General features: G+C 38.8%; 1 protein-coding gene across 5 annotated transcripts; it reads right to left on the minus strand.

Annotated features, from left to right (window-relative positions):
* Positions 1–3,468: 3,468 nt before the first annotated feature.
* LOC108895760 (cationic amino acid transporter 2) lies at positions 3,469–15,873 on the minus strand. Of its 5 annotated transcripts, none has more exons than XM_051076874.1 (12): positions 15,703–15,873; positions 15,187–15,557; positions 12,604–12,759; positions 12,337–12,502; positions 11,190–11,326; positions 10,838–11,060; positions 9,862–10,040; positions 8,961–9,063; positions 8,691–8,815; positions 6,483–6,649; positions 5,975–6,083; positions 3,469–3,970 (listed from the first exon to the last, which is right to left on the minus strand). In XM_051076874.1, exons 1-12 carry the CDS (start codon positions 15,711–15,713, stop codon positions 3,948–3,950), a joined length of 1,770 nt encoding a protein of 589 aa, XP_050932831.1. In that variant the 5' UTR covers positions 15,714–15,873; the 3' UTR covers positions 3,469–3,947. The 5 variants fall into 5 exon arrangements, with proteins under 5 accessions (XP_050932831.1, XP_050932830.1, XP_018550181.1 ...); XM_051076873.1 differs by lacking the exon at positions 3,469–3,970 and adding an exon at positions 4,136–4,547; XM_018694665.2 differs by lacking the exon at positions 3,469–3,970 and adding an exon at positions 4,137–4,547 and having other exon boundaries at positions 9,904–10,040.
* Positions 15,874–17,392: the final 1,519 nt, after the last annotated feature.

A 17,392-nucleotide genomic window follows, 5' to 3' on the forward strand; every position in this document is an offset into this window, starting at 1 on the left:
CCAAAAGGATGCCTCAAGGACAAAAAACAAAATCTCACCAGGTTTTTCAGAAACAATAAACTAGAATATGATTGGCCATTTGCCTAAAAACAACCAAAAGCAAAAGCCACAAAGTGTCTGGTATGCTAGAATATATAACATATATATAACAGGAATTGTATTACAGAGAAAAGAAGCTTCACCAAGCATCTGGAATGCATTTAGCATGATGTCGTTACCTTCTCTGCAGCTATGTAAATCCCAACTGACAGGCACACAGTGTTCAAATGAAACAAGTTGAAGAGATGATAAAACAAAGAATAAATGATAAATGATTCATGCTAATTTTATTCTCACACTCCTTTGCAGTCATGTTTCTTTCTTTCTTTCTGCAGTTTTATTTGAATTTTTTCTCAGACTTTCAGATCTTGTCACAGTAACCATAACTGCTATTCTTAATGACATTTCATATTGTGGAAATTTAAGGCTGAAAGTGCTTTGATACCTTTTTATAGCCGTCTCCTGCTTTGTAAGCATCAATGACCTTCAGGCTCAGTCAGTTGCTTTAGAGAGGCTCCTAGCTGTTGAGTGTTACTACAAGGTTTTAATAGTCAGAGAATATATCAAGCTCTGGAACTGTCATCAGCTGACAGCCTTACAAGCCCTAACAAGTCAATTATGGGTTAATGTAATTGACTTGTTAGGGTTTGTTAATGAAGTTCTGAGACAAGTAGAAGGGTTTTTTCCCTGTTTTTTTAAGTTCATGAAATGAAAAGTAACAGAGCATAAACATTTGAGGAAATGCTCCTCATGATTATTCCCTCAATTGCCAGATGCCAACTTTGTATTTACATTTTCACCATGTCATTTCCAGGAGCAGATGCACTTTCATTTGCCTGATATTGTAATGCCCTCTGCAGGAGAAATAGGAGTACATACTATTTTTTGTCTCAGTCTGCTTAGATCTTACATTAAATCATTTGCATGCCTGCTCACATAAAGAATATATTTGATTTCTGTCTGTCTCAACAGATTTATATCAATGGATTTAAATCAATGGAATTCTGAAAAAAGTATTTTTTTTTAATTAATTTGTTTCCGGTCACATAAAAATGAACTCATAGTTTCTAGTTATGTTAGAAAGTTTAGCTTAAGGTTCACTCACTCTTTTTGAGTGAATGTACTATGTTGTAAATTACCAAATTAATGCTAAGATGCTAAGTAGAGCAATTCAACTTGAATACTTTTAAATAACTGTTATTTTCATTTTGTTCTGTAATGCCGATATCACTCTGATGAGTGATCAGATTCAGTCCATTCCTTCCGTAATATTCCTGCTGAGTCCAGCCACAAGGAGGACATCTTAACCTGGGAAAAAACTTAAGACAGTTTTGAGGTGACAAAATAACCCATCACTTGAGTTTCTATCTCTAAGTAAGTAAAAGGAAAGACTGTTAAATGAGTCAGGATAGAAACGTTTTTCTAAAAACATGTTGTTTCTGTTTTCAAATGACATCTACTTTATAGCTTTCAGTAAATTTGTTTGTGTTGAAGTGCTATGAAATCTGCGAGTGAGAGTGTGCGCGCGCGTGTGTGTGTGTGTGTGTGTGTCTGTGTGGTTTAAAGATAACCTTTCCTCAAAGCACTTCTCCTCTACATGAGAGGAAAAGTGTCAGTAAGCCTACACAGTGTCTGTGTGCTGACAGAATGCAGTGTGTGTGACTGTGCTCTGATAGGGTGTCACAGTGAATTAGCCTCTGTGTAGCATCCGCCTGGCACACACCTCTGCCTGCCCTCTGCCCACCACCCCACATATGTGCCCAAGATTAGAATTAATAACCAGCGCTGCCAATCATGCTTTAATCACAATAACTCTGCATTTAGAGGGCACAGGGAGGTCACAGGCATCTGGCCCTCAGGATGGCCAATCTGGAGGAGCTAATGGGGTGAATTTGCACTACTGTGTGCGTGTGTCCTTGATGGACTCATTTTCAGCACTGGTGGTGGCAGCTGCTCAGGTGAGCCTCAGAAACAAACTAACTAACAGATCAAGGCAGTGGTATTCCAGCAACTTCCATGTTCTTTCAAGGTAAAACAATTGTTTTCGTCAGTGGAGTCTAGTAGTGATATACAGTGATGTTTCTGGTTAAACAAAAAAGGGCTTATTCATTGATAAAAAGAGTAAAGAAAAACATTTACAATGACAATCCAGGCCTGTTAGTGGCTAACACAAGCCCTTTAATGGATGCACTTTGATGTGGACAGCTGCCCATTGGATGACACTGCAGCAGCTGTTCACAGTTGCTGGGTACACCATTCTTGCTCACAGCTGTATTGATTCCAAAGATTTCCATCCTTCTCAATCATTTACATCCAAAAAAACCACGGAAAAATTAGTTATCAGTTAACCTCAACCAAGAAGAATCTTTAGTCGTAATGTTGGAAGATTGGAAAGTCCTCGTACAAGTCGATGACAAACAGCATATTTTGTCAGTCAGTCAGCAGGAGTTGTTGGTTATTTTCACTGACTTGACAAATCTTTTCCAGAGGCACAGACAGTAACTGTTTTTACAGGCTGATGGTTTTACAGGAAACACTCCAACCATGGAGTGTTTCATAAATACCACCATCTTCTAACAAGTCAGTGATGTAGGTGGTACATCAGGTGCACTGTGGGACTGTGGGAGTGGGAGTTATGATCTGAGCTTTGCTCTCTAATATAACTATAACTAACTAATAAAATAACATTGGAGTGTAGATATATGAATAAATAATAGCCTTAGAGGTGCACCTTCCATGAGAGAGAGAGAGAGAGAGAGAGAGAGAGAGAGAGGAGAGAGAGAGGAGAGAGAGAGAGAGAGAGAGAGAGACTTGCGTGTCCTAAACATACCTTAAAATCAATGAAATACTAAAGATTTGAGCTCACAAGAATGAAAACACTATTTGCAAGTTACAGTAAATGTTTGGGGACAAAAGTACTGACTGACTTGGTGGGTGTCTTAAGATTTGAACATTTGCATAGTATATTACAAAGATAATGTTGGTTGTTGCATGTAGTTGTTCTTCATCCAAATGAGTTCTCGCTGGCATGTTTGCACACTCTCAACATGCATATTTTGCACAACATTCCACTGCGCCCCATGGTGGCTTGGTGGTGAATTGCAGTGATCCTGTCATTCACAGGAGCAAGTGGTGTAGGTCTCAGCTGGACACTAGACATGTCTCTTTTATCTTGTTAACATAAATAATATATATACGGTTGTTGGTAATGTGCCAGTCATCTGCACATATGTATGATTATGGAGCTCAGCTCCCAGTGGCTCCAACATAAGTAAATGGAAATAAGATGGACAGCTTTGAGACCTGAACAACTTAAGATTGATAGATTGATTGATAGAAAGTCATTTGAATATCACAATGTCAAGCATCATAATATGCTGAGCCTAAGCCCAAGCGACAAAATCCATCAAAATTCAAGATAAATACCATTATTTATTATTGTGTTTTTTGACCACTGCTCCAGGTAAAAACAGGATGAAAGACTCATTACATGTGAGTTTCCAGAACTGTGCAATAATGAACTGCCTTCACATGGAGACCAGATTAAAAAAAGATATTAGCTTGGTGAAATATCAGAACACAGATGCAGCTACCACCCTTGTTACAGAAACACAGATTCAGTCTCTGAAAAATAGCACCACCTGGAGTTGGGTCCACTGCCCCTCTTTCCTCTGTTCTATCTTTCACAAAAAAACATTAAGATGTGGCCATATTACTCTGACTGCTTCTGTGATTATACACAGTACCAGTCACAAGTTTGGACACACCTTCTCATTCAGTGGATTTACCTGCAGTTCAAGCTTCCTAGCTCTTCCTTCCACTCACAGCCATGTGTTCCCAAGTTATTCTCTCATGCTTTTGCTAATCAGTCGTCTCCTGTGTTTAGGACTCCAGTGTCAGCTTGCTGCCTAGCTTTTGCCACTCATACTCCCTTAATTCAAAGAAAAAAAAAAAACACTTCAACTGATATCCACATAAGTCACATTTATTATCTCTTTAAACTAGTTAACCACATTTATTCTTACTCATTTAAATTACAGCATAGATATACAAAATTTTTATCATTGTCTAAGACTGACAATAAACAGTAATACCCATAACTGCATAGTCTTGAATGACTGATCAAGCTATAATGGATAAAAAGACATTTATACGATGACATTTATGATATTTATAAGTTACAGTGTACCAAAAGAACAATAATAATATGTATTTTCAGGTACAACACATTGTCTTTTAGCAAAACATTTGTTAGTAATAAAAACATGCAGGTATTAAATCAGTATAACTCTGACCCTGAATAAAATGCTAAAAGAATTCCAAGGCCATTCCTTGAACATACTCTGTAGCTAGCTTATTCCATGTAAGCAGACAGCAGCACATCACACTATTCAATACACAACATCAAGCAGCAGCATGCACAACATTGTTGTTTACAGTAGCAATATTTAGCATTCTTTGTTGTTGGACACTGTAACGAACCCCATAGCCAAAGTAGATGATGAGGCCTGAGCACAGAGATGGGAAGTTATTTAGGGATTTAAAATGATGCCTTTGTTTATTAAGACTCCTCTACCAGAAATGATGATAAGACAGAGCTGGCAATGTATGTTATAGAACATTTTCTTCTTGTTACCAAATGCCATAAAAAGACCAAACCAGGGTTGAAGGTTAAATGATTCAAAGTTGTGCCATCTTACAATAACTGTATTATTAATTACTATCATTTTTATGAATAATTAAAAACAGGTTCATAATTCATATAGTTCATAATACAGGCCCCAAAGTACAACGTCAATGCAACAAAAGTCACCACTGTTATAAAAGTCAGTTTACCTATGATCAACTCAACAATAGTGATTATGCTTGTGATTTCCTGTTAAAGGTAATTGCATGAACAAGGTTACAAAACTGTGAACTTGTGAACGCCACAACTTTTGTAGTTTTGGCTTGAGTTGTCTCCAAAGCAACATAGCTCCACATGTTAAGGAGCAAGTGAACAAGTGATAAACCAGATTTGGAGACTTGACCAAGATCAGAGAGAGTACCAGACTGCAGTAGGCTGCTGAGCACATGCTGAAACACAGGTGCAGGTAGAGTCATACTACCAATAACAAAAAGTACAGTGGCTGTCCTCCAATAATGGTGTCACGGACAATTTGCTATTTATGCAGCCTTGCATTAGAAAACAGACAGGTAAGGGCCTCTGACTTGGCACATGGATTATCAGTGGAAACTGTTCCAGTGACTGGTCAGACAGTGTGAAGGACAACGCATGAAGTCAACCCCTACACACAGCATCCAAGAAGAAAACCACCACTGCACAAAGCTGCAAAATTAATTGGGGAATTGTTATTACTTAATATTTTAGAGATAATGACAAGGAGTGTACTCAGTTTTGCTGTATACTGTCTATCATTCTTCTGTGCCATAGAGCTCCATTGTTGTCCAAAAAAGTATTGAGAAACACATCAGTGATCCACAGTGTTGCATTGGATGACATGTTCCTGCATTACCATGAACACACATGTAGTTTATTTTGACTCAGTCCCACATACACCATCCTGCTGACACAAACCACTACAGCACCACATGTGGAGAACAGTCTCTAACAAATGTATTATTTCCTCTTGTTTAAATAACACTAAATAACTACAGTTAAACAGCTGTGTTAGGAAATTAATGAGCCTCCTTTTTTAAAAGAAAAATCCAAAATTACATCTTTAGTAAGAACCACAGAGATTAGGACTAAGATTCACAGACATGGCAGAGGAGTCAAAGTATTTTTGGTTATGGTCTTTCCATGGGATAAGTTGACAACAAGAAAATATTAAATAACACCAGGTTTATACTTTAAAGGACTAAAGGACTGAAAAAGTAAAACATTCCACATCAAGCTGGTTATGTAGGGCAGTTAAAACCAGCACTTCCTTACCTACTGCCATCCAAACAGCATAGCTGATCCATGTTTCTCCTCCCAGCTGAACCATCAAGTAGGTATTGATTAAGGCACTTAAAACTGGAATTACAGGTACACAGGGAACCTAAAGAAAGCCACAGAAAGTAATTGGTTCTGCATTCTGAAACATCATTAGTTAATTTGCATGCATATGTAATAGTTCAGCCAAAAATGTACAGTTCCTTGCAGAATTTTGAATGCCTCAGTAATTTGTGACAAAAGTGGCTCTCAAAGATTTGTGACAAGCAGAAACCTACACATCATTCAGTATTGTTAGTATAGTATAGTATAGTTTAACCTAGGTTGACCTCTCTTCAATGGGCACATCACATTATGCTCAGGAAACTTTGAGTGCCCTTCAACAGCCATTTAGGAAGGCCCACTAACTGACCCAAACAAGATATCCCTAATTGTAAAGGTGCAAATCCTCAATGAAAACTGCATTTAGAGCCAAGTGCCCACCACCATAGCCCTGCCTGTTTACCATGAAAGCAGCTCTAGTTGTGCTCTGTGGCTGCCTCCAGATAAGCAGAACAGCAAGAACCAGTGCCAGCATTAGGACAGAGGCAAACAGCACGCTCCAAAACTCCCGCTTGCGGAGGCAATCCACAGCCTCGGACAGTAGCACGCTTAAAATGATCACCAGGACCACTGAAAAGGAATCAAAGACTTCAGAATAAACTTTTTGCAAATCAAGGTTTCATTTCTACATTCTACATACATCCAATTTCTGATAGTGAAAATGTTTTTATGCATTTATGTGTCCATATCTCTGGCAAAGTGGGCCACCCTAGGGCGATTACATATTAAAAAATAGTAAATACAACCCTACAGCAAAATGACTTTTTTAAGGCAGTGTAACTTTTTTTTTTTTTTTTGGTATATAAATGAAAGTACTTTTCTCGCTTCTCTTTACTGAGACTTGGCTGCAGGAACTTATTCCAGACTCCAACTCCATCATCACTGGCTTTCAAACTGTGTGGACCAACAGAGACTGCAAGCAGAGCCATAAGAAGATGGAAGAGGGGACTGCAGTGCTTGTGAACAACAGATGGTGTTCTAGGAGATGTTGCTGTTGAAGGAACGTCTCTGTAACTGGACCATTGCCATTGCTATTTACATCCCACCATTAACTGCTGCAGATGTAGCATGTGACAACATCAACTCCGTTAGATCACAAACTCAATAGTGAAATGCTTTCGCACCACAACTTGGTGCTTCTCACTACAGCAGCGTGGCCACAACAACAGTGAGGAGTGTAATTTAATGACAGGTTGTGAGACTTATGAGTCCACAAACTATAATGTACTCTGTGAGTACCCATGAAGATCATGGACATCACCTCTATAACAGCATGACAAAGCAGATAAACTTCTGTGTGGACAGCAAGACCCCAACCAGAACAGTGGTCCTCTTTTGTATGTGGCTCTCCAAGGACAAGAGAGGAGCTGTTCTCTTCCCTTTTCCTTCCTGCTCAAGAGGGCATTGAGGCCTGCATGAGGCCTGCACTATAGACTGACCCTTGGTAGCAACACCAGACCCTGCCAAAGGATTTAAACCGTTCATAAGTAATTCTTCACAGCAGGTACGACACAAGATCTGCCAGCTGAGTTCTTACCAACAAAAAAAAAAAAAGAGTTATAAAGTGTTGTTAGTGTCGAGCAGCTAATTATAAGGAACAACCACTGAACTCTTCAGCCACATAGCCAGGACAACACAACAGCACCCTGAAAGGCGGCATACCAAACTGGCATCTTATTTAACAATTGTCAGGGTGTTCTTTTCATCAAATACTGTTCCTTTCTTTTTTTTACTCACAAAATACACATTTGATGATTGTGGCCAAAAACATCAATTTTAACTTTATCTGTCCTCAGCACTTATTCCGAAACAATTCTTACATTTTGTGATGATACTGTAGATAAGATTTCCGTCTGATGACTCTGCCATGTAGACTGTGTTTGTGAATTGATGCTGCACAAGGGAAAACCTCTACTCCTGTTCCAGCTAAACCGTCCTTTGAGGTTACACAGGGGTCACGTTGGCAAAGTGGGCCACCTTAGGGGTCACGTTGGCATCTGAAAGATTTTTCTTTCTGGTTTTTCAGATCTTGTACACTTCCCCTTAACTTCCATTTCTTAATGACATTTCACACAGTGGAAACAGTGCATTAACATCTGGGGAAAAGGCGCATTTTCTAAATGTGGGTTTAGGGGTGAGAATGTGACTTTTTTCTAATACTTTTTTTTTTATTGAAAATATGCTCCAAAACATATCTTAATGTAGAGAGGTATTATTAGTTTGCAGAAAAAGTCAGCTCCTGATTGTTGCATTAGATGGGACAGTGAACATGACGAGGATGTAGCCGGAGCGTGGAGGGGTGGGAGGAGTGGAGTGGTTTTGCTTTTGAGTCTCATGCTAGCACTCACTTGATTTTCAGAACTTGCCTATTCCAGCTTTAAAAAATGTTTTCTAAAAATGTAAATTGCCCAGGTTTGTGCAAAGTTTTGCATTTAACTATATTGTCATAAATAAGAAGAATTATATGAATTATTCTCATAAAAAATGTATGAGAATGGGTGGCAAGAAATGTTGGTGCTTTCCACCATACTATGACACGTGACAATTGAAGACAACAATTCACAGCAGCATAAAGGTGCAAGGAAAATAGTGACAATGAGGGATTACTCACAAACAACGATTGTCACTATGTTGACATTTTTAGATGTGCGGTAAGTGGGTTGAGACGGAGGCCGGAGCAGCCCCATTACTGTAAATGGATCTGATCTATGGACAAAACTGGTTTCTTCTTTGTACCTGTGAGGAAAACAAAACATGTTTATACAACAGCTGAGGTAGAACAGGACTCCGTTGGCAGAATACATTATTCCTTTAAGTCTAAAACTCTTCTAAATCTTAAATTGCTGATTCTGTTAACATGTGGTTTACCAAGTGTACATACCTTAATATGAGAATACACACTGCAACAAGAGTGTAGGCAAAGATGGTTCCAATTGAGCTCATGTCAACCAGTGCTTTTAGGTCAAATAAGAGGACCATGAAAGCTGCAAAAACATTTCAAATATACATGTTACTGACTAAACAAGATTCTGTCTCCTGTAATTGAAATCCTGTCCAGAGATATCTTTGGTGACTTTTGCCTAAAAATGTAGAAAATCTAAAATGTTTCTAAAATTAAAGCAGTCAGGAGAGCAAGACTCTGTGAAAGCTTGGGGTGTAATGTCAGCTAAAGGTAGGTGCTGGTATTGTCTTCCAAAGTATGCTGAATTAGCCATTGGCAGTTCTTGTTTGAAATATGCACGATATACAGTGCATTCAGAAAGTATTCAGACCCGTTCACTTTTTTCACATTTTGTTATGTTGCAGCCTTATGCTAAAATGAAATAAAAAATCTTATTTTTTCCTTCGTCAATCTGCACTTAATACCCCAAACTGACAAATCAAAAACAGATTTTTTTTGCAAATGCATTAAGAGAGACCATATATGGAGCTCCTTTCCAAATCATGTCCAATGAACTGTCAAATGGTCAGCTAAATTTCAAGTGTCAAGTCTGAATTCTTCTGTCACTGTGATATTTCAGTTTTAGGCTTCAGCCCTCAGCCACCCAGAGCAATGAATTAAATTACAGAGCAGCACAGTGAATATTTTACTCTCCACTTTAGTCCTGTCCAAATGGGGTTTTAAGTGACAGTTCATCACATAAATAACATGGTACAACATTTTCTTTGATGTGGTTTTAAAAGTTCATCCTATCATCATTCTATTTTTTACAAAACAGTGATGTGATGATACACTTTACATGCAGCACATTACTTCCTATAAGCAGGTCTTAGTGGCTTACAGGCTTCATCATCTGTGACCCTGTGTAGTACAGCCGCCTTACCAGCCACAGCTCCTGAAGACAGCGTGGCTAAGACAGGACTCTGCCTGGAGCTCATGTAGCAAAGAGGACTGAAGAGCAAGCCATCTCTCGCCATAGCAAACAGCACTCGTGGCATTGGATACATCACACCCAGGAGACTGTGGAAGAAAAAGAAAAAAAAACCCACTCAAGTGAAGGAGCTTGCCAACATCAACCAGGTCACACATTCAGTTAATTTCTGCCAAGCAGTCAATGGAGCTTATTCAGACAGTGTGAGTAGTTCTGCTCTGCCTGTAAAAACATTTGTGTGAGGTCTCTTTCAGCTCTGAATGGTATATTCTCAACTGGGGGTCAGAGGTAAGGATAGTTTCAATTTAAAGATGCCATTGCTGTCATTATGGGAAACACAGGATCCAGCTTTTTAAGAGCTTAATCTCTAGTCGAGATTTCAAGTAAGGGGAACTTGCCGTTGCTGCTTTTAAACATCTGTATCTTATGAACGCCCCAACTTTATGCAAGCACAATACTAAACCACTCGAGTACTGCCTTAAAGTCTTTTGTTATACAGAGTCGCTCACCAGTTAAGCTGGCTTTAACAACCTTAAACCGTTTTATTTTAATTTTCTGAGTATTGATCATCACAGTAAGGAGGGTTGTTTAGTATTTATGTTCCTGTTTTTACAGGCAAGTAGCAACTGGTCATCTCAAGCACCTGTAGACAGAAAATAGAACTTTCTCAGTCATTTGCAACAGTACTACACAAAAAAATGCAGATTGTAACCACCTCTTTTCTCTTCCCTCTCCATGAACTCTGATCCAACTTTCCCCCTGGAGGTCAAACTGAACTAACACAACACTCCTCTCCCAGAGCGAAAAAATTACCATGATTGGCTGAATGGTTAACCTTACTCTCCCTGACAGGACCATCTATAGGTCTACAGGTCTGTGGGAGTACCTTGTTGAGAGTGCACAGAGAGATCCCACAGCCACAGCATACTTTGCAGGCTCCCAGCCAACATATTCAAGTGCTACAGGTAGAGGACTGTGACTGTCCAGCAGATAGTAGGGCATCATAAATGTCAGAGCAGCTGACACACCAAGGTAGGCCAACAAGCAGATTAGCAGGGATGCCACAATCCCAAGAGGTATGGCTTTCTGAGGGTTCTTCACCTCCTCACCTTAAAGAGAAGGTCATTTGCATTAGACTTCCTTGCCTGGGTCCAACAACTGACCTGTTATTACTCTGCTTTTAAGTAGTTTAAGAAAATGCAATCTATTCATACTGTTGTGAACCTACTCATCAGTACCTGTTGTGGCAATGCAGTCAAACCCCACAAAAGCGTAGAAACAGGTTGCTGCTCCTGCCAAAGTTCCATCAAAGCCAAAGGGGAAGAAGCCGCCAACACCGAAGTCAACAGTTTCATTTTGTGCTGAAGTCATGTTCCTGTACAAAGAAAAATGGCCTTTATCAGCTGTTATCTTTCAGCTCATAGACATTATCTGACCCAAAAGGTATTGTGTAACCAATACCTTTTGGGTCAGATAATGTCAGCATTTTATTTTCATTTTATTTGATGTGATTTTGATCTATGGCCAAGAGAGCTCAATGTACTGCAACTTGAGTAAACACATGTAAAGATGTTTTTCTAAATAGAAAGAATAGCTCATAGTACAAAAGCTTATACATGTAAATATATAGTTTGAATAAGCCACTGGTGGACTTGTTCCTCTGGAAAATAGCAAATGAAAATGATCAGATCTGTTAAAAATCTGTTTTATTAAATATTCATATGTATTCAGGTTGTGGTTGTTTTATATGTGTTCAAGTGATGATATCTGAAATAATATCTGAAGAAACTTACATTTTATCTCATTTTCCAACACCACTTACAAGTAGCAGACTTCAGTAACTCTCTGCTGGCTGGTATTCCTCCCATAATGCATCCTAACGCTATCTCCTCCCCAGGTAAATGACATACAATCACCCAGCCATCCACATGATGTAATAGAAAACATGGCTCATTAGATCAGATGACCTGTTTCCATTGCTCCATGATCCAATTCTAATGCTTACATGCCCATTGTAGGCACTTTCTGTGGTGAACAGGGCTCAATGTGGGCACTTCTATTAGCAGGTCCATATACAGCAAACTGTAATGCATTGTGTATTCTGACAGCTTTCTGTCATAGCCAGTATTATAGTTTTCAGTAATCTGTGCTACAGTAGCTCTTTTGTGGGACTGCTACCACACAGACAAGCCTTCACTGCCTGTGTGCATCAGTGAGCCTCAGGTGCCTTTGACCCTATGTGTATATCCCACTCCTTGACAGGTTTTGCATCTGTCCAAAACAGTTTAGTAATTTAGTTTTTTTGTAAGATTCTTCTTTAGGTGTACTGCCCCTTTAAGTACATAAACAGAAGTAGATTTTGAATGACAAATAAATGTAACTTACTCCATTTGTCGAGTTGCATTCAGGATAGTCTCCTGACTGATATGCCAGTTGCTGATATCTCCTTTTATAAAGCCAGCAATGATGATAAAAAACAATACAGCTACATTCACTGCAGTAAAAACAGTACTCAGGACTGCAGACTCCTTCACACCATATGAAAGTATCACTGAAATTAAAGAAAAGGTCAAGAACTGTTAACGAATTTCAGCTTGCCATCTTTTTTCTTCTTGATGAATTAGAACTTTCACACAAAATTACAAACATTACCTGCAAGCAACATAATCAGCCCAGCAGCAAAGAAGTCAGGGTATGGAGCCAAGCCAGGTGAGTCCATGGGTGCATGTTCTGCCAGAGTTTTAGCAATAACGTTGTCTAGCAGGTCATCAAAGGTCCCCGTCCAGGCTTTTGCTACACTTGATGTTCCTAACAAAAACAACAAAGTAAAGACATTTTGATTAGTCATTTCCAGGAGTAGAAAGTGTACTTGAAAATTGTACTTCAGTAAAAAGTACTTGTACTTTAAACCTTACTTTAAAGTCTGCCATATTTCTACAGAAGCCCAGCACAGATATACCAACCAAATATAGGAACCTATAGGAAAGACTACATGCAGCTACAGACTGTTAACAGACTAACAACTAAATACAATATCTGAATATAGCTATATATATATATATTTTTTTTAATATTGAACCTCTTCACTTTACACAGACACCATACACCATACACTCTCCAACACACTTGGAAAGGGAGGGGTGAGGGGATGGGTATTTAGTTGGTTGCAATCTGCGTTCTCACCACTTGATGCCACTAAATCCTTCACACTGGTCCTTTGAGAAATCAAATAGCCTTCCACTTTTTCTGGAATAAATAGCAGAATTAAACATCACAATGGTAGACAGCGCAGAAATCCTCCGCAATCTCTAGGTTCAACTTCTCTGCTCGTTCATTTCTCAAACCAGTCCATTCAGCCTTTCATCTCACTGTGCTCCTCAAAGTTTTCAGCCACTTGGCTGAATGAGTGCTTTACAGTCACAACAGGGATTCATGCACACACGACAGAAGATAGAAGTTTCTAGTGTTTTCACATTAGGTACAGTTGCATAATACCTTGCATGAGTGCAACTCCACTGCCTGTCCACTTCCCCTGCGCTTTCCAACACCAGTATTGTTGTTCCATACTCACGTTCAATACACTTGAATACACTCAGAAGAAGACTCTACACATTCTGAACAGCATTCCACTTCCGTATGTTGGTACAGTTGCTTTTCACATCTGATGCCAAACAGTACTGACAGTTCTAACTTCCTAGGTACACCAATTATTATATCACTGTAACTGGTGAAAGCAAATAAAACAAGTGGCAAGGCATACTTCAAAGCTCAGAAGAAAAGATTGAGTTTTCAGTTTACTAAATAGTGTAAGAAGCAATTCTTTATGAAAGAACATCCAGTAACCTCTTATTCCTGCCTACTGAAATCCCCAAAACAACATTCAAGTTCAGATGAGCTGTATAAAAGGAACTATGAGAGGAACATGAACTGAGCAGTACATATCGCATCATGTACAGAATATCTATTAAAAAGCTTTGGTAACATCTAGAGGACAAAAAGATAAACTGCACAAACAATGTCCTGACTTCGGGGCAAAAATTCTCAGACCTGAGTCTTTTACTACAAAGCAAGTTTTATGTACCCAGGACATCTTGTCAGTGGTTGAACTCAGGAAGTCTACCCAGCTTTTCTCACATTAGCCACAAGCACATTCACATAATAGCAGCATAATTTGTAGCATATGACCGATCACAAACCACAGACAGCAGAGCGACATATTTTACAAAAGAAGAGCAAACTATAGTATTAGACAAATATGAAATGCAAGAAGCACAGCTGGCAAAAATGAGTAGATCTGACTATGTTTGTGTATTCCACTTGAATTGATGTTTTGCTTAGATTACAGTTTTAACCATATTCTTTCAGCTCCTACCCCAGCGGTGTCAAAACATTCATATCTTGTAAGTATAACAAGTACAAGACTTTAGTATTTCAAACAGTCTCTGTTGTAGGATAATATTGGTATACAAAAGTTCTCCGCATCACCCACTGCAAGTACCTGTAGCAAAGTCAGTGCATACAATGCATATAGATGCAGCTCAAGAAGTTGACACAAGACATGAAAAAGCTGAATGTAAGTTCAACAAATTGTAATTTTCCCTGCTGAGAGACTAATGAAGGATCATCTTAAGAGCTGAAAGCCATTTAAAGTTGAAATGACGTCTCTAGCATAAATTATGTCAAACAAGTTGAAGAGGAGGAAGTTTTTAAGGATTTGAACATTGTCTCTGCCAGCTAACCTAACCTGCATGTCTTTGGACTGTGGGAGGAAACCCTCCAGGGCATAGGCAGACCAACTCCACAGAAAGGGCCCAGCTGGCAGGTTCAAACCCAGAAGTGACAATGGTAATCACTGCAATACCACGCCTTGTTAAAGTTACTTTAAGTGTTTTTAATGTGTACTGGACTCAATCTTTGAATGAATATAAAATAAATGAATCCATGCAGCCACCATTACTGCCTCAAGCATTTGGGGTGGGATGTCTTTTACAGCCACGACGCCAATTAGTCCATTGTTATACTGAATTGACAAATATTTGGTCATATACATTGCCATAAATCACAGGTGATCTTAGGGCCATTGCTAAAATCAGAGGAAAAGCTGGGCACTTGTAGAAATGTGTGTTTTTATCAGCAGATTAAAGTCACACATACTGGTCTATGCAACTTTTTACATATTTATCCAATTTACCACAAAAAAATTACACAGGTACCTTTATTATCTGCTTTACTTACCAATAACATAGGACAGCAGCAGGTTCCAACCAGTCACAAATGCCCATACTTCCCCTACAGTCACATAGCAATAAAGATAAGCTGAGCCCGTCTTGGGGACACGCGCTCCAAACTCAGCATAACACAACCCTGCAAAGACTGAAGCCACCGCTGCCACCAGGAAGGAGATGATGATGCTAGGGCCAGCCACATTCCTGGCCACCTCTCCTGTCAGCACATAAACACCACCTCCAAGTGTGCTCCCAACACCTAGACCCACCAGGTCCAAGGTGGTCAGGCATCGGCGGAAATTGGACTCCTCTCCCTCTGGCTCCAAAGGCATCTTAGTGTTCAGGGTTCGAACGAACCCTAACACTTTGGCACAAGACAATCTGAAATCGGCAGCATGGCCATTTAATCACAACATGAGAATGCAAAGTAAAGAAATGCAATGAAAAGAATGGAATGCAGCACTGTTGGTAATATTGTTGACTAAGGCTCTAGCAAAGTGACATGTAATGTTGATGTGAATATTACCTGCTAGCCATTTTCAAGCCAGTGAGTTCAAACTGCTGTGAACATTGGGAAAACAAAAAAACAGCATAGATCCACTGCTGCTGTTTGACACAGAGAAATATCAGAGGAGAAAACCACCTTCTCCCTCAGATAGCACTAGCTTTGCTGCTTGGTGCAGGTGCACACCTAAAATCAATTTAAGCAATCAGTGCACTGAGGTGGAAGTCACCTGACTGACATCATTTGCTTCTACATCTTCTAAATCACATTGTGCGTTTCCCTGAGTAATTCAGTTGGCATTTACATGCTTTGTAGGCATTAAATAGGATATGACTAAAAATCAACAGCGTTAAAAACAGCAAAACTTGGAACAACAGCTGAAGCATTCATTTGAATGGCAACATTTTTGCAGAAAAAGTTGAATATTTTTAAAAGTATAGATAGCAGAAAAAAGTTGATTAAATGTCCTGAAAAGCTAAGCATTCTGATAGCAAAGAGAGTGATATTTTCTCCTGTTAGTTTGTGCTCCTCTTTCATCTGCCATATATTCCACCTGTATGTACATGACTTGCAGCTTTTGTACAAGTTGAAATTCACAGGTTGAAGCCTTGTTTTTCCTTTTCCCACAGAAATTAACTGTACATCTATTTCTCAGCTGTGTGTGACCCCCACAGGTTAAAAGCAGGGCTTGTCTGGGATTTGAACCCGTGACCTCTCGTAAGAGAGAATCATACACCTAGACCAACAAGCCAGCACACACAGCTGGCCACATCTATATTTCTTTGCTGCTAAGACCTGTGATTGAACTCTTCAGACTAGTAATGTACTGTGATTTTTTTTTTTTTTTTATTTATATCTATTATATTGTGGCGACTTGGGGGCTCCACATGATTTCAACTAGTCCAGCAGCACCCTCTGGTGGTCTCATTCATGTGTTTGTATTACTGTGCATGACATGCATGCCCCACAGACCAGTACACTATCTATTAAATTCAGTTTGATAATGATAGGCATTGGCATACATTAATTAAAACAATAATAATAATTACTAGATTTCAAAATTATAATGAAATTTAATTCTGGGGATACATATACTAAATAAGCAGCCAGAACAAAGAAAGATTAAAACAAAACCTAATCTTGGTAATGTATTAAGATATATATGGTACAGTGGAGGACAATGCTTCTACATGCATCACTAGGCTGAATAATAATAGTCTGATATCTATAAATGAAATTTCATTCTATGAAGATGGCTGCCCACTCCTGCACACTGCAAATGTTTTTCATACTTTTTATCTCTCTGTTTTACACAAAACAAACAATTATCTTGCACGCTTCTCATTCCTTTTTTTAAAAATGTCATCCTGCCACCACCACCCCCTCATCGGAGGACAAATAACTTTATTCTAAATTACTATTATATATAATAGCTATATTAGCCTTTTCCTAACTGTTTTAACCCCTGGTTTAAACTTGACTATTTTCTAATTTGTTCTGTTTTTGTTTTGGTCTTGTTTTTTCTCTCCTCCTCTTTTGTTTTCTATTCTTCTATTCTGTTTTGATGATGATGTGATTGATGTGATATCTGCTCTTGAACACTGTTATATAAATAAAATCAGCCAGGCTGCATGTTAATGGTCCATGTGACTTTTTTTTTGAGTATTTTCTGCATGTTTATTATATTAAAAAAATTAGATTACAATTACAT

Source organism: Lates calcarifer, linkage group LG16_LG22 (assembly GCF_001640805.2).
Source record: "Lates calcarifer isolate ASB-BC8 linkage group LG16_LG22, TLL_Latcal_v3, whole genome shotgun sequence".
Taxonomy (NCBI): domain Eukaryota; kingdom Metazoa; phylum Chordata; class Actinopteri; family Centropomidae; genus Lates; species Lates calcarifer.